General features: G+C 36.4%; 12 protein-coding genes across 12 annotated transcripts; 7 read left to right on the top strand and 5 right to left on the bottom strand.

Moving 5' to 3' along the window:
- Window positions 1-214: 214 nt before the first annotated feature.
- Window positions 215-5314, top strand: BMR1_01G02730 (Rho GTPase-activating protein gacHH; the record flags this gene model as incomplete). The annotated part of the gene is made up of 2 exons (XM_021482920.1): window positions 215-411; window positions 1492-5314. 2 exons carry the CDS (start codon window positions 215-217, stop codon window positions 5312-5314), a joined length of 4020 nt encoding a protein of 1339 aa, XP_021337509.1.
- On the bottom strand, window positions 5914-6618 carry BMR1_01G02725 (Der1-like family; the record flags this gene model as incomplete). Its single annotated transcript, XM_012792154.1, has 3 exons — window positions 5914-6091; window positions 6141-6280; window positions 6301-6618. 3 exons carry the CDS (start codon window positions 6616-6618, stop codon window positions 5914-5916), a joined length of 636 nt encoding a protein of 211 aa, XP_012647608.1.
- Window positions 6736-7505, top strand: BMR1_01G02720 (conserved protein, unknown function; the record flags this gene model as incomplete). Its single annotated transcript, XM_021482919.1, has 5 exons — window positions 6736-7025; window positions 7098-7200; window positions 7222-7301; window positions 7345-7457; window positions 7480-7505. 5 exons carry the CDS (start codon window positions 6736-6738, stop codon window positions 7503-7505), a joined length of 612 nt encoding a protein of 203 aa, XP_021337508.1.
- Window positions 7506-7691: 186 nt separating this feature from the next.
- BMR1_01G02715 (hypothetical protein) lies at window positions 7692-8686 on the top strand (the record flags this gene model as incomplete). Its single annotated transcript, XM_021482918.1, has 5 exons — window positions 7692-7851; window positions 7876-7920; window positions 7942-8178; window positions 8199-8299; window positions 8321-8686. The coding sequence occupies 5 exons, from the start codon at window positions 7692-7694 to the stop codon at window positions 8684-8686; spliced, it is 909 nt and encodes a 302-aa protein (XP_021337507.1).
- BMR1_01G02710 (translation initiation factor eIF-4A) lies at window positions 8726-9980 on the bottom strand (the record flags this gene model as incomplete). Its single annotated transcript, XM_021482917.1, has 3 exons — window positions 8726-8743; window positions 8765-8891; window positions 8914-9980. The coding sequence occupies 3 exons, from the start codon at window positions 9978-9980 to the stop codon at window positions 8726-8728; spliced, it is 1212 nt and encodes a 403-aa protein (XP_021337506.1).
- BMR1_01G02705 (glutamyl-Q tRNA(Asp) synthetase) lies at window positions 10297-11620 on the top strand (the record flags this gene model as incomplete). The annotated part of the gene is made up of 9 exons (XM_021482916.1): window positions 10297-10416; window positions 10437-10550; window positions 10572-10643; window positions 10666-10837; window positions 10858-11063; window positions 11084-11293; window positions 11314-11469; window positions 11493-11528; window positions 11552-11620. 9 exons carry the CDS (start codon window positions 10297-10299, stop codon window positions 11618-11620), a joined length of 1155 nt encoding a protein of 384 aa, XP_021337505.1.
- On the bottom strand, window positions 11660-12589 carry BMR1_01G02700 (conserved Plasmodium protein, unknown function; the record flags this gene model as incomplete). Its single annotated transcript, XM_012792149.1, has 1 exon — window positions 11660-12589. One exon carries the CDS (start codon window positions 12587-12589, stop codon window positions 11660-11662), a length of 930 nt encoding a protein of 309 aa, XP_012647603.1.
- BMR1_01G02695 (hypothetical protein) lies at window positions 13326-13876 on the top strand (the record flags this gene model as incomplete). The annotated part of the gene is made up of 2 exons (XM_012792148.1): window positions 13326-13598; window positions 13628-13876. The coding sequence occupies 2 exons, from the start codon at window positions 13326-13328 to the stop codon at window positions 13874-13876; spliced, it is 522 nt and encodes a 173-aa protein (XP_012647602.1).
- An 877-nt stretch (window positions 13877-14753) lies between these two features.
- Window positions 14754-16000, top strand: BMR1_01G02690 (conserved Plasmodium protein, unknown function; the record flags this gene model as incomplete). The annotated part of the gene is made up of 4 exons (XM_021482915.1): window positions 14754-15314; window positions 15363-15521; window positions 15543-15821; window positions 15842-16000. 4 exons carry the CDS (start codon window positions 14754-14756, stop codon window positions 15998-16000), a joined length of 1158 nt encoding a protein of 385 aa, XP_021337504.1.
- A 102-nt stretch (window positions 16001-16102) lies between these two features.
- BMR1_01G02685 (conserved Plasmodium protein, unknown function) lies at window positions 16103-17942 on the bottom strand (the record flags this gene model as incomplete). The annotated part of the gene is made up of 5 exons (XM_021482914.1): window positions 16103-16950; window positions 16971-17317; window positions 17338-17600; window positions 17621-17841; window positions 17864-17942. 5 exons carry the CDS (start codon window positions 17940-17942, stop codon window positions 16103-16105), a joined length of 1758 nt encoding a protein of 585 aa, XP_021337503.1.
- On the top strand, window positions 17894-18914 carry BMR1_01G02680 (conserved Plasmodium membrane protein, unknown function; the record flags this gene model as incomplete). Its single annotated transcript, XM_021482913.1, has 3 exons — window positions 17894-18464; window positions 18490-18870; window positions 18895-18914. The coding sequence occupies 3 exons, from the start codon at window positions 17894-17896 to the stop codon at window positions 18912-18914; spliced, it is 972 nt and encodes a 323-aa protein (XP_021337502.1).
- Window positions 19130-20474, bottom strand: BMR1_01G02675 (DNA damage-inducible protein 1; the record flags this gene model as incomplete). The annotated part of the gene is made up of 8 exons (XM_021482912.1): window positions 19130-19359; window positions 19380-19429; window positions 19451-19585; window positions 19607-19686; window positions 19709-19785; window positions 19806-19953; window positions 19975-20426; window positions 20447-20474. The coding sequence occupies 8 exons, from the start codon at window positions 20472-20474 to the stop codon at window positions 19130-19132; spliced, it is 1200 nt and encodes a 399-aa protein (XP_021337501.1).

Raw genomic sequence — 20576 nt, 5'->3', positions numbered from 1 at the left:
ATATGTCCAGCTGCATTTTGTGTGGCTGTGTAGCTGAACTTAAGGACGTACGTTGACACATTTGTTACACGCTGAGTCGCGGTAATTTCCGTTGGTGCTTTACACACCTACACCCAGTCACCATTACACCAGCGTTACTGGATATTGTGTTGGTTTACCTTTTTTAACATTGCCGTAGGCTTAAAATTCTTCATATGTTGGTTATGTGAATGATATGGATAACCTTAAGTGCATCCAGGACTACTTGGGGGTTCACATCATCCTAGACCGATCGCTTGGTGTCCAAGACTCTAATGCACTTTCTGCATTCGAGAAGTTCAATCCTTCTAATACTGACGGCATTGTTGTTCACATTCAGGTTGACAAGGGTTCCGTGGTACAGATTGTTGCAGTTAGTTTTCTCAAGCCAGGGTAAGTAACAATACATTACACATTATATGAGATATTTGATCGACAAAGCGGAGAGATTACGCGTGGCTTCACTTTCATTGCTACTTTTAGCTGTTCTGGTTCGATTCCACCCAGTGCATTACTAGCATCTCTATGGTATTGCACTGTATACTCTTGGCTATCTGCAACTCTACATACTAAATCAATAATGTAACTATATTCTTTATTATATATATATATATTCATGCATATATCCTACTAGCCATTATAAAATGTCATATATACTACACGTGCAACATTAATACAATATTACGTATGACAGATTGGTATTCGACATTTATAGTATTTTATGTTTGACAGGATTATTTTCATTGGGAAACTCTAAACTGCTTTCCGTGGTCATGTAACACCGATGTTATATATATTATAATGTAACCAACACGATATTGTATTGTAATAATATAAAATGGAGAAGACACAACAGAGAGCATCCATTTTAAAACTTATACGATTTTCCACGTTATGACACTTGGGAGCGGCAAGGAAAACTCCCACTATTTATTAGTTCATGTGGGACAATCAGTTCTAATAAATACAACAAAACAAACCTATAATGATTATCTAAGAGAAATTTCAATCTTTGAAGTCTTCTACTACATCTGTTTTATTATTGCTTATCCTTGCCTATCTTAACCGTTTGGGCCTGAACCACTTCTAGGTCGTCCCATGTGAGTGTAGCGGTAATAAATGCATTTATTATAACAAAGATAATAATAATAAAACACAAGGTCAATTCATTAGTCTAACAATAAAAGGCTGTTTTGTGTTTGAATTTATTTTCAAAGAAAATAATGTATATGTCATAACTATGAATTTTTATTAATGGAGAAGGGAATCGTTACCAGATAAAACGAATATGTATTTTATATCGATTATATTTCATCGAATTCTGATATTTTATAATTATTTAGTACAGTATGATGCAATTCGATTCATTCATGCACATCTGTGTGTACGTGGCAATCTCTCCGCAAGAAATCAGCTTTGATCGTTAATAGATTCATTTTCACTCCATTTATTTAACATTATTTGCTAATATAGGTGGACAATTCATGATGCCAAAAACATAGTGCTAGCTAGTAAGGAAGAATGGCTACATCAGGCCAGCGCAATGTTCCTGAATGGCCCCGACTATGCAAAAACTCAACAACCGCATTTTCCGTCCTCGCATTATTCACAACAAGCATTAGGTGGGCCCCATTTTAAGAATGGGCAAATGTCACCAAAACTGCAACAGTCTCCTCCACAAGAGGTGGTCAAGAAACCCTCTAGACCCACATTGTTCAACTTGTTAGAGGCATTGGCCAGCGACAATCTTACTACGGTTGAACAGCGGCGGTGCATAAGGGGGATAGTTACCGATTTTCTCACAAACGAGATTCCACATGGGAAGGTGTATGCGTACATTGGGGCCATAATTGGCCATGATACGTTGCACAATGTAATACGGTCGCTGGAGAATGATGTGAACAGATCGTCGGTTCTTGATCCACAGGGTTTGATGCGTATAGAAGCTGCATTTGGCCTCAGCAGTGCCAATGCATCACAAATGACGACTGGTTCAACGGACAAGCCGAACGATAGCCAGATGCCGCAGCAGACAGAAGCTGCAACAACAGCGGACGCCCAACAATTTGGGTTCGGTGCAACAAACAAGGAGGAAATTCTAAGGGTGATTAGACGTAATTTGAACGCGAAAAAAGTGCAGGGTTCTACCCGTCTAAACGGAGTAACGGGATATCCTGCAGCAGCTGGATTACTTCAAAAAACCTGCTGGTTGCCTGTGCGTAGGCCTTTGTCATCCGGATCAATTTACGGCCATTCTATGATTTGCGTGGGCGGAAAAGCTTATTTCATCGGAGGATCTTCTGAGCGGGGGAAACCGCCCAGCTTCTCCAGTACATACTCAGTGTCACTGGTTGACTTTACCTCCAGGCAAATAGGTCTGTCAGGGGATATACCGTCGCAAAGGGAATACAATTCATGTAATTTCGCAATTTTACGCGGAGTGCATAGCGTGGTATTATTTGGCGGGTTCGATGGTACTAAGTTTCTCAACGATTTGCATATTTTGGATATGGAGACTAGGGTATGGTCGCTCGTAATTGTAAATGGGCGATTGCCTCCGCCTAGAGATCAGCACACAGCACTAATTTACCCTGCTAGATCTGATCTTGGGGACACAGCCTCTAAGAGTATAAAAAATGCGGAGTATTTGTTCATATTCGGCGGTCGCACAGGAACTCGACAATTTGTTCAGTGCCTCAATGACATGTGGGCCTTCCGTTTTGATTCCAGCACTTGGATTCAAGTGCTGACGGATGAGCCTGTACCACTGCCTAGATTTGGAATGGATGCGGTTTGGACAGACGACTTCAACTTGTGTGTGTTTGGCGGTGAGACTATTCAACATTCACATTCACCCTTTGGATCTGGAAGGAATCTTGCTTCTGGTACTCCAAAGCGCCATTTGTTGAGCGACTTATGGCTATTTAAGCTTATAACTATTCGCGTCGATGACACAGACCACTCCATTGTGGGCTGTTGGACTCAGGAGTCGTACGATGGGCACATCGGCCCTAGATCGCATTACAAGGCAATTTTTATAGCGCAGCGCTTCAAAGAAATTCGCACTGGTGAACCTAGGACGGTTGAGCGCCTTATGCTGCTATCGGGAGGCTTGACCTATTCGGACCGTGGACACAGGCTTACTCCACCAAACACTGAGTCGAAAGATTCGTGTGGAGTTGAGGCATCCACAGATCAGAACAGATCCAATCTATCACCTGTGGACTGCCATAGGGACGATGCCGGCGTCCAAGGTGTCCAAGGTAGGATAGTTGCTTCTGACAAGATATTTGTATATTTTTTTTCCCAGCACAGGTGGTATTCGTTGAAGCCCAACTACGCGGGAGATTTGAAGGGTGATTCATTTGGTCCGCGACAGCTACATGTTATGTGTTTTTTTGAGAAACGCAACCTCACTAGCCCCGAGTACCGCCCTCCTGTGCCTTGCATTTTTATCCATGGCGGATATCACAAGAAGAAGGTTTTATCTGACGCTTGGGTACTTTCACTTACTGGAGAAGATCCATTTGTCACCATAAGTGGGATGAAGACTAGGCAAGGAGGGGTGGTACCGCCGGGACATCCCAATGGTTCTATGGCTAATATCGACAAGATACCTCCTAGTTTGCGTACTTACCCGCCCTGGTATTGTAGGGAGACACACTCTCCCAGTCTGCTTTGGGCATTTTGTGGGATGCAAAAGTGGGCTTTTGGGCCATTTTCTCACATCTTGCACAATTCTTTATCTTCCAATGCTTTGGCATCTAACGTCCACGTCAGGTACCAGCTTGGGCCTGAAGATGAACCCATGTTATCCATCCAGGACGACGGGCACGGCTTGGACTATGTAACTATGAACAAGTTGCTCAAGCTTTTTGGGCATATGAACTTAGGCGGACAGGGTGAGATCCCTAGTTACAGCTATGGATGCGGATTCAAGTTAGCTTTCAGTCGCCTGGCCACGAGCTGCGTGATAATGTCACGGACGCATAATACAATTGGGATAGGAATGATATCTCAAGAACTGATGAGTCAATGTGAGTCTAAGGAAATGGTTACACCTCTGTGTATGTGGAAGCTTCCTAACAAGGAGTTTATTAGTACTGATAACGCGGCAGATCAGAGACACCACCAGCGATTGCTCATGTCCTACAGCCCCTTTGGTACCCCAACCCTGCTGGCTGAGCAGATCAATATGCTTGGAACCTTTCCTGGGACAATAATCCTATTTTGGAACATGCGCACTGATTTGGACAATGTGGTATGGGACCCTAGTGAGGGTTGTTTTATGCTGAGTAGTTGCCTGCAGCCTGGAGCCGGTGGTCCAATTAATTCCAGCAAGAATGGAAAAGAATCAACTGTTAGCGCAGGCACTGGGGACGATATGCAAGTAGACACTAACAATGGTAGTGTCAGTAGTACTGTGACAAATAATTCGGGGGTTGGGATATATAATCAGATATCGAATGCCCAGGGGTTTCCCAATATGCCTGAATTTCCATTGTGGAAGAAGGCTCGTTATTCCATCGATTATTGCCTGCCTACCTACCTGTTCTGGTCCCATTTGAAGAGCCCTGCCTGTATTTACAGTCAGGGCACGCTGCTTAAGGGGAAATTGGGGCCTAAACTTCAGCACAAGAGGTACGCCTGCAATGACCCCTCCTGTGTCTATTGTGAAGTATCCCCGATATGCAACAACACCTTACCCATTGGCTATACCAACAACCTGTACGACTTTCTAAAATCAAACCTTCACCACTGCGCCGAATTGATATGTTTGTTCAGTCCTCAAGACCATTATCAGGGTGCTGGAGCTCTGATTGGGTTCTTAAATGACTTTAATACACCGCTCCATAATCGCATTTGTGAAGCAGGTATCCTGCTATACTTCAAGAACCGCCTAATCAGACGCTACGAATCTACCTTCCCAGAGTCTTCTGAGCTACTTGACTCTGCCATTTTACCTCCCCTGCCCACGCTGTTTGAGGGACAGGTCTACAAGTATGGGCTTACTGCGGCGATTAGTGTACCTGAATGGCTTGTACCATCTGTGACCAAGCAGGAGTTCATTCATGAGGGTAATGCCCCTTACATAGTTTTTCAGAAGAAGCTCAAGGCGCTAATTATTGAGTATTTGAAGGTCTGCCGTGACCCCAACCTTCTGAATGACTGGGTTGAAAATAAAAACAAGGTGACAGATATGCACAGCGATAAGGTTGCTTCAGATTTTGCCTCTAGCTCTGAAGATGAATATGTGCCTGCAATCGATTCTACCCATCACTCCCCCCGAACCTAATTACGTCCCTGTTGATTCGTAGCTGTCTGGATTTAATATTTTCAGCATTGAAAATTTGGAGAATTTTCAGTAACTTTTTTGTTAACCATTAACTCTCTTGCGATATATAACAGACACGCAACTTACTACAACAATTCACAATATTTGTACAGTTGAACTGCGTTTTGGATTAATTTGTTGGATACTTATACCACTACCACTGCAAGTAACTGCTATGTACATAATTGTAGCATATTTATCCGAAACCATTTACTCTTGTCTACATTTAATAGGCAATTTGGTCTCGTGCAAAATACATAATGCTTTATCAATCATATATTGTTAATTGTAATTATATATAACATGTTAAATGCACTGCACCGAATTATCAAATTGATTATTCAATACGGCAGTCGATTGTATATTTAACCATAAATCGTCAAAATTATTCAAACTAATGCCATTATACCACTCGTTAGGATAGTCACAAATGCACATTTAGTAAATAATATACGTTATACTAATAAAGAATTAAACATTTAGTTATTAACAAACAGTCGAGTATAAACAATCAAATCAATAGTATGTTATAATTAAATAAATAGTTCCGTGTGGATGTGCTATGTCTGACCCATAAAGTTTTTGACACAAGAAGGTGTATCAAATATAGATAACCCGCAAGAGGTGGGCATGCTTGGATATACGTCCTTGAAAAAATAATATACATGGCCCACGAAAATCCCAAGGAGGTTCTCTCCAAGCTGGAAGTCGACAAAATAGCTCATAGCCGTTAGGATCCTGAATTAATGTGTTAATAGCGATTAATTATTTAATTATTAGTGATTACCATGGGAGATATGGCGCAGGAACAGTGAAGAAAAGGATGGCCATCTGAGCGTAGGGGTTTTTGCGCCCCCAAACGTACGTCATAACGTTGATCATACAACCGCTAAAAAATAAGCTAGAACCAAAGAATATAGAGAAAAACTGCGTTAAATGTCAAATACCAAAACCATTATTGCAGAGCATATTAACATCCAGAGAAAGTCAGCAGGTTTGTTATTCATTGACACTCTCTCCAATGAGCTACAGTAATGGATTAATACGTATATATTCCAGAAGAAATTTACACCAAATGGACCAAAATACAAAAAACAGGTCACTAATCGCCATATTTCACCTTTGAAAACGAGTTTCCAACTCATGTATAGGCTTAAAGGGCTGATTATATCCAGGGAACACAATATCATGAGTGCTGTACATGACATTATATAAATTCGTGTCATTAGGGGCAGGTTTGCGATAATATTGTCTATTTCCACCATAACAAAAACAACCTTATATGCGATACACAACTTATTAGACCCCCATCATACCATGTTATCCACATAGTAACCGTAATTGCTATTATTTTAAGATTTATAAAAGTTGTTACATTATAAATGTTTCAAAAAAGGAGCGTTGGGAGTGTCTCTCGGAGGAAGGACTTCGATTACTCTAATGCTGATGTTGCGGAAGGAGAATTTATTGATAAAATTGGCAAAATGATGACATATCGCGTTTTAAGGTCAAAAAAGTCGGGATTAAACACTAAAGACATGCCAAAATCTTTAAATGATAAATTAAATTTCGATTTGGAAGAGGAAAATGATGAGGATGGGATGAAGTATGGCCTTTTGAAGCGAAAGTTTGTCTCAGATGATTCGGAGAAGAAGGATAAAGATAAAGAATTGTATGTCAAAAATTTTTTATATTTTTATTTAAAAAGTTTCTATAAACATTTTACATACAAAAACTAATCTAGAGAGGAATTCATTCTCCAACATATGCATAAAGATGACAAAAAACTCGCCAATCTCCCTAAAGATATAAAGAACCAGCTTTATCAGTTACCGGATGAACTAAATGTAATTGAGTGTATCACTTAGGTGAAGGATGATTTTGTTGATAGAAATAATGACAAATTGGGATGGCTTAATGGTATTGCGGAAATACCATTAACGGCAGAGTAAGTAATTGTTACAATATATATTTTTTCTTGTTTAACTTAGGGATAAAGTGAAAAATATTGAAGCAGTGGAGGAAGCTAAGCGGGATTATATGAAGAAATTATCGCAAAGTTCAAGTAACGATTCAAGCTCATCATTGAACACGCTGAAGAAAGGTATTATTGATATCACACTTAGCATTTGGACCGAGATTCATTACTTGAATATTTACACATATACCAGTGATAATTATATCATTAATATTTACGAATGTTCAGTTTAGCAATTGTACTACTTTTTTGTTACATAAGTCTCTCAAATAGTGTTGTGACGTACACTTCTTACAGAGGTCTATATTTATCTATTTAGTTTTGACAATTAGTTCAACTGCCAGAATTGCCTGCAATAACATGAAAATACAGATCCTAAGATCTGTAGAACAGTGTTTGGACACTAAATATTCACATACTAAAGAAATACGATTTAAATGTAATGATAAAAGTTTTTGCAATATTAGTCACAGCACACATTGCAAAGACCCTGTAATCAATTTGTATTATACATGTAAAGGTGATACCTAATATAATTACTTAGATTCATATCTATATAATAAAACAGCCACAAATAGGCATATCAAGGGTTAGTCAACATATTAAATAGTTAACACATTCGCATGTGATGAACATCCCATACATGCATTTTGTAAAGATAAATTATTGATCAATCCATTAGAAATTCTACTTTTTGGAGTTGATGATGATCCCAACTATCATGAACTCATTAAAAATAAATGTCTACTGAAGAATCTATGTATAATCAACTTATCAGACATAGTAAACTCTAAAAGAATTGAATTGGTTGATGTATTCGCCCAGTTTGTTTATAATTGTGACACTGGTAATTATATAATAAAATAGAAAAAAATATTATAAATGGAAAGGAATTCGAATCAATTAAACCCGTGTGGAATTCAGCATGGAACGTTCGTGGAATAGAAAACCCCAATTACATGAGAAATGTAACATTTTTGTTTACACAGGATGAATATACACCCAATGATTCAAAAAACATATTCAACATAACTAAAGTTAAACCCATATACATTGATGGCTATTCACTAGCTCTACCCCCAAACCAAGATGCAAACCATAAACACATGGACGAGAGTGATGATTATGATGGGTATCAGGGAGATCAGCCAGTGGAATCCAAACCTCAAAATTATTCGGATGATAAAGATGCGCCATACGATGCCGTGTACGCGTGCTACGTAAAGGATGAAAAATTGGCACAACTAATGAATATAAATGCACCTCTAGAACTAAGTATGGTTTGCACAGATTATGATTGCAAATTTGCTATTCGCGAGTGCCAGCCTGGAAACTTTATCTCAAAAAGTAATTAACATAATGTCCCGCAAATTTCAACTACACCAAGAACGGTCTTAGAGGTAATCCGCCACCTAGATAACAATAGCGCTTACATCCATGGGCATTTCTTCAATTTGGGTGTTGTAGTAGGCCTCAATTTCCTTCATTACATTAGCGTCTGCCAGAGTAACAAAGTTTATCGCCACACCCTTGCGCCCAAACCTCCCTGAACGACCAATACTACGTAAATGGAATTACTTACCGATGAATATAATTTTCGGGTGAAATAGGTAGGTCATAGTTAATAACCAATGAAACTTGTTGTACATCTATACCCCTCGCGAGCAGATCAGTTGTAATCAACACGCGAGTCGAACCAGACCTAAACTCTCTCATAATCAAATCCCTTTCCTTCTGGTCCATATCACCATGCATACTGGACACTGTAAAATCCTTTTCCTGCATTTTGCTTGTTAACATGTCAACTTTTCTACGCGTATTACAGTATATGATGGCTTGGGTAATTGTTACTGTTTCGTAAATGTCACACAGAGTTTCAAATTTCCATTCCTCTTTCTCAATGGACACATAATATTGTTTTATACCCTCCAAAGTCAACTCATCTTTTTTAACCAGTATTCTTTTGGGCGATCTCATGAATTTTTTCGTAAGTTCTAGAATGTCCTGTGGCATTGTAGCGCTGAACAAAGCCACTTGTACCTCACCAGGTATGCGTCTAAAGATGTCGTAAATTTGAGACTTGAAACCCCGGGACAACATTTCATCCGCCTCATCTAGAATGAACAATTTCATTTTATCAGTCTTAAGAATTCTTTTCTCAATCATATCAAATACACGCCCTGGTGTACCCACAACCATATGCACTCCTGCCTTCAATTTAGAGGCATCTTCCCTAACTACAGTACCACCAACGCAAGCATGACATTGAACATTCAAATAATCGCCCAGGGCCAATACAACTTTCTGGATCTGTTGGGCAAGCTCCCTGGTGGGAGCTAGAATTAGGACCTGGCAGGACCTAATGTTATAGTCTATAATTTGGAGGGCTGCAATAGTAAAGGTCGCTGTTTTACCAGTTCCCGACTGTGCTTGTCCTATGGTGTCGTAGTTCTCGAGTATTGGTTTTATTCCCCTCTGCTGAATTGCGGAAGGTTTTTCAAAACCATAAGAATAGATACCACGCAGCAAATTTTCATTTAGTTTCATAGCATCAAATGAATCAACCACTTCATCGTAGTTAGATTCCATGCAATCATTTGAATTGTCATCAACAGCATTATCTGAGGGTATTGCACCATTTTCAGCCATTTTAAATTTACTGAATATCACATTACTTACAATCATAAGAATTGAATATTAATTTATCAATTTTGTGATATTGGAAAATTATTAGCTATATCCTTTAATAAACAAGTCTTCAAAATATGACTAGTGGGCCATAAATCTATCCCCCATACCCCATTTCACTTTGTTCAAAATTTTGCAAAATTAGCTTTACACATCATACAATTTTTTATCTAGTCATTTAAATTGTCATACAATTTAAATAGATGTCAAGGTATATGGTTTGGAAGGTTGAATTTTAAAATCTTTTCCCCACTCTATTTGAAAGCACTCTATACTCATGATACCTCTGGAGGTACATAAAGCCTCAAATTATGCCAACATAGTGAAGTTATTGTTATCTTATTCTAACATAAAGGATGATTTGATAAAATTGACATTAAGTGACAATCCACAATTGGTATACTTTTCCTAATTTAGACTCTAACATTGCCAAACGGTACCCAGTATACAGAATTACCTACTATTATGATCTATATTATGGGCCAGAATGATACAGGAAAGATTCTGTACCCTGATGACAACCTCTTGAAGGCAATTATTCCTTTAATGTAGGCCAAGATTGACCAATGGATATCCTTGGCCAATAAGAAGGATTACTCAATATGCGACTCTGAATCTATCAGAGTTAGTAATTCAGTTAACCTAGGAAATAGACTCAAGTTTAGTGCATACAACCTTCCTCGTTTGTAATAACATAACACTAGCCGATATAGTTATATATTCATCCCTTTTACACTGGGCAAAAAAATCCACAACTAAAGAAAAGGAGTTAATGTGTAATCTTTCACGATGGTATAATCATATACAACACCTCCCTGGTATTATTATGTTAATTTAGGCATTTCAATTGGCAATTACATTGACATTCCTACTGGTACAACTGTTAGTTCTTTATCATCAATGCTTAACAATGTAAATGTATGTGGTGACAATAAAAAATCGAATAAATCTGCACAAAAAGCCGAAGGAAAATACAATAAAAAGATACAGAATAGCAATTTTAGTAATGATGCTAGGCCTGTTGATGACATTACAAGGCTTGCAGTATGTAATTTCATATGTAGGTTCGTGTAGGTTTGGTTAAGGAAATCAGTAAACATCCAGATGCGGATAAGATATATTGTCTTAAAATAGACATAGCAGAGTCTAAACTTAGAGATATTTGTTCCGGATTAGTTGAACATTTAAAACCTGAAGAAATAATCAACAAAAAAGTTTGCGTCCTTTCAAACCTAAAACCAAGAAAAATAAGAGGTGTAGATTCCAATGGAATGGTATTTTGCGCCTAACATAGGTTTTGTGTGTCTCATACAATGACAAAGTAGAGCTGTTGGAGCCACCTAGCGATTCTATGGTTGGAGAATTGATCACTTGGGGGGACTTAAAGGGGGAACCTGATGTCGTGCTTAGTGGAAAATCTGGGAAAAATCCCTTTGAAGCCGTTCAAAAGGTATTATAGCTATACTAAATTAGGATTTGGTATGTAAAAATAAAATTGGTTATTATAAGGTAATTCGCATGAAATTACTTAGGACCTGCCCTTTTCAACATTGTCTGGCGTTTGCTCCTGCAATACACTAATCAAGGGTACTATATCTTAGTCATGATATTTGGCATAGAAACAACTACTAGTAATTTTATTAATTTATAACACACCCTTTCGGTTCAATAGAATCTTCTGTTATTTTCTTTGTGACAATACATTGGTTGTAAACCAGTGAAACAAATTTACACTCCTTGATCTGTTCTTTTATAAAATCAGCAAGTTTGCTATATCCTAGCGTTGAATAGTCCAATCTTTCGCCATATGTCAGTTTATATTCAATTGGTAATCTGCAAAGTGGAATACCAATCATTGTTTTATTGTTTTCGTCCTTGCAAACTTCTGAATAATCTTGAATAATGTTATAATTGTCCAACAGATTCAGTATCCTTTGTTTTATAGTATATATACTCGTAAAATTTGTATCCAAATTGTCCAATGATTGTGATTGGCGATTCAAAAAGCCAATGCTCGTTGTCTTACACATGTAGACTGGGATTAGTTTATTTTCCTCATATGTAAGAATTTTTAAATCAATTGCCGCTTGCACAATTTTGATTAGCTTACCTAGTGACAAATTTCTAAGCTCTTCTGGCCCATTTTTCTTAATACCTTCGGCAAAAAGGTATCTACCTCCATTACCAAATTTGTTTGTATCAGAAAATGAATTAATGATGTAATCAAAAATCAATTTTATTTCAAATGGTGTAATGGTTGTTGGGTAGAACCAGGGGTATATTGGCTTAGATTTGAGCAGAATTACTAAATTAAGCTGAAGATTATTTTGCACATCAGCCGCATTGGGATTGAATACTTGACTTTTAACAATATTAAATCGATTGTGTATGTTGGATTTACATATTTTAATTAAAAATTTGCCAGATATTGTCCCGTATTTCAATTTACCTAACCTTCTTCTAACTTCATGAATAGTAGGGATGATCTCATCATCATACAATGTGGTGATGATTTTGTATACTACATCAGACATGGCAACTACATTCTCAAAGTTACCCATTTCATTCATTTGTTTGAATCAACTATTATATATGATTGTTTTATGGCTGTTTACCTTTAAAAAATAATTATTTCTAACTAGCTTAGTGTACGTACGTGTGCGATGTGTGTAAACGGAGCTCATCCGTAGCGTGTAGACCTAGTCGCGTACCTCAAAAAATCACTTCATAAAGCTATCAAATGTCTCTTATTATTTTACACCATTGCTACTCACAATCTTTGTGACACTTTGCAATTTATTCAGTCAAAATATCTGACCCCAATTCAAAGCTGTTATAAGCTAGAAATAGCCACAACAAGCTTATCAATCCTTCTGCTAACTAACATAATTTAATAAATAATATATATTTTATTTTGCGAAATAATTTTAAAAACTATCGAAAAAACCCTATCATAATACACTAACTTATTGAATAACATTAGGTTTCATCATTATTTAGTAATTGGAACAACTATGCAATGTTATTATTTAGTAATTTTCCCATGCCAATAAATTTGGTTGAATAATTTGCTGATATTACCATGCTTTAGAAGTATAAACATCAACTATACAAATTAACTAAAATAATGAGTTGATAAATTGAGTAATAAAATTCTATTTTATTTTCCAAGCATTATTGAATATCTAATAACAAAATATGTATTGTTTTTTATTAGAAATTCTAAATCGTGTATATAGGATGCAGAGGATGACTGCCCATGTAGTGTAGTATAGGGTGAACAACATAGCTAAAATTTTGAACACCATGTTCTTGTTTCACCTATTTTCCCTCATATTTAGTCTAAATATCATATATGTGTTAATATATTTAATTATACACTTAGAATATGATACTAAAATCGACTTTGCATATATTACTTGTTCAAATATTTTGTCTTCTCCTTTAAACATATTCACTCAACTTTATCACTTGGGATATACACTTTTAAACAAATTATTTGGATTTGACAATTCAAGTTATATAGGCACTTTTGTTAATAATAAACGAAAATTGTCTAATGCTAGAGATTGTAACTTTGTTGATTCTAGAGCAATTTATTACGTTAGACATGGGTATATTACCTTTTATTTATGATAATTTTATATGAAAATAAGCTTTCATATAAAATTATCATAAATTCCATTTTAGGGAATCATTTACCAATCTCTATAAGCGTTACATTAGTTCAAAACCATTTTTTCTACAAATACCGAATCATCTTTTTAGTAGTGGAAACTTTTCTAACTCTACCACACTCTCTAATGTTTGATCATCCCAGTTCTTATGACATAAATCAATATTATATACTTAGATAATTAATTTTTCGTCCCAATTGAAGGGCAAAATAATATATTATTTCAAATTTTAATTATTTCCCGACTGTATATTTAGGAATGCCGTAATATTTAACGCATTATAAATTAACCCATATTTGATATAGTATGGTTCTTCAGAGTTAAGGTATATGCAGTTTCAAATAGGCAAGATAGGCTAAATTAATACTTTCATTTAATGATTCAAATGAGGAAATGGGATGATATTTGCAATGATCATCGCATAACATAGAATAACCTATCGTACGAGTGGCTCACCCCTACTGGGCGGATTCTGTAACAACTGTGTTGTCGATTGGTGCATATGAATCACGCTATTATAATAGTCGATAGGATTAAGGATAATTCATAGAATAAATTTTATTATGAAAAATGTGATGAGCTATATATTTTGTAAAGGATAAAATTACTTAATCATTACATTATATTCAATCAAAGTCAAGAATATCTAAATACTTGGAATATTGCATGGCTTTAATTTTATGTTAAGTCATTTTAAAAGACACATACTTGATAATTTATTCCGGAAAGCAAATTTTTGCAAGCGGATTAAGTTGCACAATTACAATAATTAAGTTTGGATTGCAATGGTTAAACGTTTCATTGATCAAACAAATCCTAAAATTATATATGGTGAAACAACCAATCATATATTTTAGTTTTTAGCATAGCTACTAACCAATATGTACATTAACTAAATGCAAATATGTTATACACTATATATGAAGCAAGTTTTGCCACTTGTGTAATTTCAATGAGATAAATGACAGAATTAGATCGTTTCATATACATGTACCGAATGCCATATCTATAATTTTTTTGAAAGTTAAAGGGGTTTAGATAAATAGTTTGTGTTTTAATGTATACAGCCAGTGTAAGAAGTGGTTTTGTTGTAGGGTTGTATAACGGAATGATTATTGTATTAGCGGTATCATTTTCATTGTTCCTAATAGGAGGATACAGCTATTTGTTTATTATATTTGGGAAATTCACAAAATCTGGTATAAAGACAGATTTTACGGTCATATCAAAAGCTAAAATATCATTTTCCATCTTAAACCTATTTACTTACTTATACGATTTGGGTTATGCCATAAAAAGGAAATTATTTGGCTATAACATGCTATGCAACATGGAATATTATATCAAAAATCAGAAGAATCTTTTAAAATCTGGAGATTACAGGTTTGTTGATTCCAAGACAATTTTTTACGTTAGACATGGTCAATCAATGACTAATCAAGCCACAACTAATTTTTATACTAATCCTTTTAAAGGATTCAAGGAAATTCTAACTTTTATAGCGATTGAAACGTTTCTAATATTCTCATCTCACACCATTTTCTTTGACTCGCCCCTAAGCTTACTCGGCATCAATCAGTGTGATATGTTGAGATCATTTATATTCAATAATTCAGATGTGGGTATTCATTTTGCATGTTTATTTTTATAATATCTTTTAAATTAGGAACAAAAGGATGATCTGGACATCATTATCAACTCTAGCACGGAGGATATTGCCTGGTTTGTATCAGATTTACGTCGTGCACAGACTACGCTGATTTTGTCATTTTACGATCGATTGAAAGACAAAAAGGACAAGATTTACACGGACCAAAATCTATCAGTATGTAATTTGTTAAACCAGGAATGTACGTTGAATCCAGATTGTATATCCATCAGTCCAGTGGGATCATGTATGAAAAAGAACATGTCATTGATTGATAGGGAGACTGTGGGCACCAAAGTTAACGAGATTATGGAGAATTTTGTTGAAAATAACTTCGACTTTGAGAAACAGAACTACATGGACATACTTACAAAGATGAACAATTTTAACGACCGTATCTTCTCTATGAGTGCCAACAATATCGTAATTGCTGGACACAGCAGATGGCTTAGAATGTATATGAATTTGTTCCTAGAGGTATGTTATGCAATATTTAGCCTGATAAACCTGACATTCTAAAGGAGAAAAAAATACAAAACTGTTCCCTTATAAAGTACAAACTTGAAAGGTTCGAAACCAAAAGTGGTAACCACATTTATTTCATAAAACCTGATAGTCAAAAATTTATTTACGGTACTATAGTAAATGAGAAATAATCTCTAATCATTCATCATATTTGCCAAACTGTGCAGACACAATTTGATATTTTTTAAAACTAAAACAATTCAAAATTTATAATACATTTAGTGCAAGTGGTTCTAAAGCCGATTGCACTTTAGAGCAGCTTTGCTATATTGAATGCCAAATTTGACCATCGCCTCCTGCACCAATGGCTTGTACTGTTTGAAATCATCAAAGGACTCAACACTAGTATCCCATTTGAGAGTGGCAAAATTTTCAATAATTTGTCTAGCTAATACGGGGTCATTAACACATTTCAGTGCCAACGCAAGTAATGTATGGCTACATTTGATTGCTTTAAGTGTTCCGCTTATGATATCTTTCATAAGTAATTGGGCCTGATTATTTAGCCAATGGTCATGTGGATTCAATCCCACCAATAAAGATACAATGTCATGATGATTAAGGTTATTTTGAGGAGAATCTAACAAATTGACATCACTGGGAAGTAGAGACTGTGATAGCTTGGCCAACGATTCCGACATTTTACAGATATGCCAGGGTAATGTGGGTTTTATTTTTGCAATAACATCTGTAACAGATATTTTAATTGGCAAATTATACTGAGATAAACAGCGTGATAATAGTAATTTGTGATAAGTATCCAAATTGTCAACATTTATTTTGCAAAATTTCTCAGCCACTTGTGTAAAATTACCTGTGGATCCAAGCCCAATCAGAGCAAGTACAAGATTTTTATCAACAATTTTGTCGGTGCTCTGGTCAATAAATCTGTTTACCAGTAATTTTTTGAATGAACTGGGCAGCTGACTGTCCCATGAGGAAGCCCATAAAAACAAACAAATTTCATCAATATTTAGTAAATAGCATTTTTTTTCCACAAAATCATATAAATTAGTGCCGAGTGTACCAAAGTTAAATAGATGAACAACCTTGACCAAGTGAGTATACAAACCGACGTTACCTAAATTGAGAATGACTTGCCTATGAAATCACCTTCTCTTAACTTATTCACTATTTTTTCTATAGGCAATCTGCAGTAGTTATGTAAATAACGCGTTTTTAACCCTATCTCATGGCAACTAGCCATGGCGTTTAATAGCAATGTCTTATCCACGAGATCTATAATGTGAACGTGTATCTCGTCAAACAAAAGCTCCAGAAGCTCATTATCAATGAAACTACTGCCACTAACGTTATCATCATTTCTTGTAAATGGAGGACTGTAAAACGGGGCAATTGATGATAAAAATGCAATAGAGTCCTTAACGCTCAGGTCGCTCCTTGCCAAAAGAAGGTTTTTTGCCTGTCCAATTACCTTCACTAGAGTACTGAATATTACAAATTGTACCTAGTGTGTAAATAATGGGGGTTATGCATAGATTTAATAATATTAGCGCAATCAATTAGTGCAAATTCTGGCAATAATGCATTCACGCGTCCTACAAAAGAACCAATAAAATGATTATCCATCACACCATATTTTGACGCATATAAATAAATGTAGGAAATTGCAGTTGTATCCATTTTAATACATAATCTCTTTGCCTGTGCGATTAGTTTATCCCAAATATATACATTGTTCACTCCCTTTGCTATACAGCGGTGCATAATCTAAGTGAATTGATTGTTACAATTGCAAGCGTCGAAGAATCCATTTGTTCCGCATAAATTGATCCTCCAAGTTTATCATTAGATACCGGATCAGGATGCCCCATGAATGTAACAGGATGTAATTTGCGATTCGAAAGTTTCCACCACTCTTTTTCTGGATGTAGGCGATTTAGATTATATGGATGTACCAGGGGTCTAGGAGTTAAAAATTTGGGGTGCTGCTTACTCCAAGTACGCCGGGCTATATTAGTAAATACATTTACAGGGAGGAGTATAAAAACGCTTGATGAGATATGAATGATGTTGGATGGATGAACCCATGGGTATATATAAGGGGGGCATATCCTATATTAGGAGTATATGGGCTGAGCGATGGTGCATGGGGGGGGCATTACTTACGAATAACTGACCCAGATCGACGTACATTTGTTATTGAGTTAATCCAAAAACTCTTTACCATGGATTGCGAGTCGGCCATTAACTACGTCCAAGTACCTGGCAAAGTTTCAGGAATGCAACACACACTACTTAACGAGTGTGGTAATATGTCTTATCAAATTGAGAAAGGCGGGCATCACATTGAGAACGCTCTTAAACATATTAATATGCAATATCAGACACTTTTTTTTACCTCTGGACTTTTCCTTACACTATCGTCTCTGATATCTTGCATGAGTTCTTTCGGTATATCCCAATTCCCTAATTTTGTCCTCTCATTCTTCCTCCTCTGGAACGGATTGACCCTAATGCTACTTGATGTGCCAGGTACTCCCAGATGGGCTGGAAAATATCGCAGGCATGTGAGAAAGAATTTCAGAATTTTGACTAGAATTGCAGGCAAATCAGCCTGGCTCGCAGTACAAGGTATCGCACTTATTTGATTATGTAGGCGCTATCGCATTGGTCAACATTAGAACTATGAATGGAAACGGATTTTTTTCAGCTCTATTATCAACCACCATTTCCATCTTCACTTTCACTGTTTCTTTCATGGGTTTTCTGATAGCAATGAAAAAGAGTTTTAGACTGGAGAGGGTTAAAAGTTCAATAAGACAAGTTTCAAAGGGGAGTTACATAGATTGTTACAGGAAATATGCAGTCGGGGACCCCGAACATGGAATGCAATTTGATGAATTCAATAGAATGTGCGCCGATCACACTTGTGGCAGATTTCAATTTGACATTGTAGATCTTTATATAATTTACAATGTCTTGGATGAACACCAAAAATGTGCGATTAACGAGCGCGAATTTTATGAATGGATGGCGGGTAAGCCATATCTTTCTTATTTAGGCCCAATCGTAATGCTGTGATAATGTTGTTATTTCACTATTTGTGCTTATTATATTATAATAAGCCATGCCCACATTATTTCCCCATATAGGTCATGGTCTTTATATGTATTTGTGGGGATATAATCTACTCCTAGTTTGTACAATAGATAATTTTTTTTATTTAAATTTACGATTAATTTTCAGTTATAATAAATATATTAGTCACTAATTCACACAATATACATTCCATTGACTCATTCCAGCGACAGCGATAGTGCCGCTGCCTGTTCCACGTCCCAATTTGACCCCTCCAGTAATTGTTTAGCTTGGGTTTTACCAATGCCCAAGACTTCACATAGTGTAGCAATCTTTTTTTCCTTTTCCAGATCCACCATACCGGTGCCCATACTAGTACTAGTGCCGCTGCTAATTGTAGGCTGCAATGTTATTACCTTAGGCTTGTTTACAAAGTAAACTTTGTTGCCTGAATAAGTGTTGTATAACCTTGTATAGTGAGTGAATTATCTGGCAAATCAATAATGCATTTATAACGCCTAGATAAAGTACTATGCAACCTCATTATATCCAGACCCAGTAAAAAATCAACAGTCGAATTTTCAACCACAACACATGAGATGGGATAAAATATATCGTTAATTTTCATCTCAATCATGTGTATACGGCCCAACATTTTAGAGACTCCAACACCACTAAATTAATAAGTTAGCTACTGTACTACTCCACCAAAACGAGGATCTATTAGGTTAGATATGTTGCAAATTTCGGCACATTTTTTTGAGATCACCGTTTTCTGCATATTAACTTTTGTTTACCTGCGCTCCCGTGTCCACAAATGCTGAGATACCAACCTTATTGATTTCAATGTTAATGTATAGCATGACAATGTCGCCTAAATGAACAAATATATACCAAATGATTCGGGAAAGTATTCCTGAGAGTTTAAAAGACTTTCTTGTATCCTTTGTTTATGCATATACTTCTCAATAATTTCTTGAGATTCGGGAGTTAGAGGATTCTGTGCTGCCATACCAACTTTAATTAATCTGTCCATTTCATTCTTCATAACCACTTAGCTTACTTTCATTTCATTTTGGTGTTTTTTCTCTAACAATTGCGCTACGTTGTTTTCATTCCCGGTGGAAATTGCGTCCGCAAGTTCAGGATCATCCAGCAAGTGTAACGCCTCCGAATTTAGTTTCCATCTGGCAATTAGGCTTCTAGCATGTTCCAAAAAATTCGCCTTTGCCTGCATACCAGTGGAGGGTACATCATAGGCACTAGGGCTTGGATTAGGATTTGGTATGCTGCCCAAATTAGCAGAGGCGGGAGCGTTCCTAGACACGGCCAACAGTAGGTCATTGGTATCTATGCCTATTGTGGAAATTTTCGTATCATCACTGGCACATATTACTTGACCATTGAGTGAAATAACTTGCTGCACTCTTGGTATATTGAGTTGAGACTCAATTAGTTCCTTTACTTTAGAAAGAAGCCAATCAGTCTCAAGGTAGAGTGTGGCAAAATTGCCATCTACATAAATTATCACTCACCCATACTGGCTACTGTTACTCTGATCATTTCTGTCCTTTAGTTTGTTTGGGCAGTAATGATGCAATGTGGCACTATACATTGACAGACTAGATATGGCCTGTTCTGTTTGTTTATTTATTTCTAATCGAC

Source organism: Babesia microti, chromosome I (genome assembly GCF_000691945.2).
Source record: "Babesia microti strain RI chromosome I, complete genome".
Taxonomy (NCBI): domain Eukaryota; phylum Apicomplexa; class Aconoidasida; order Piroplasmida; family Babesiidae; genus Babesia; species Babesia microti.
The sequence above is the reverse complement of the archived record's forward strand: the minus strand, read 5'-3'. Positions and strand labels throughout refer to the sequence as shown.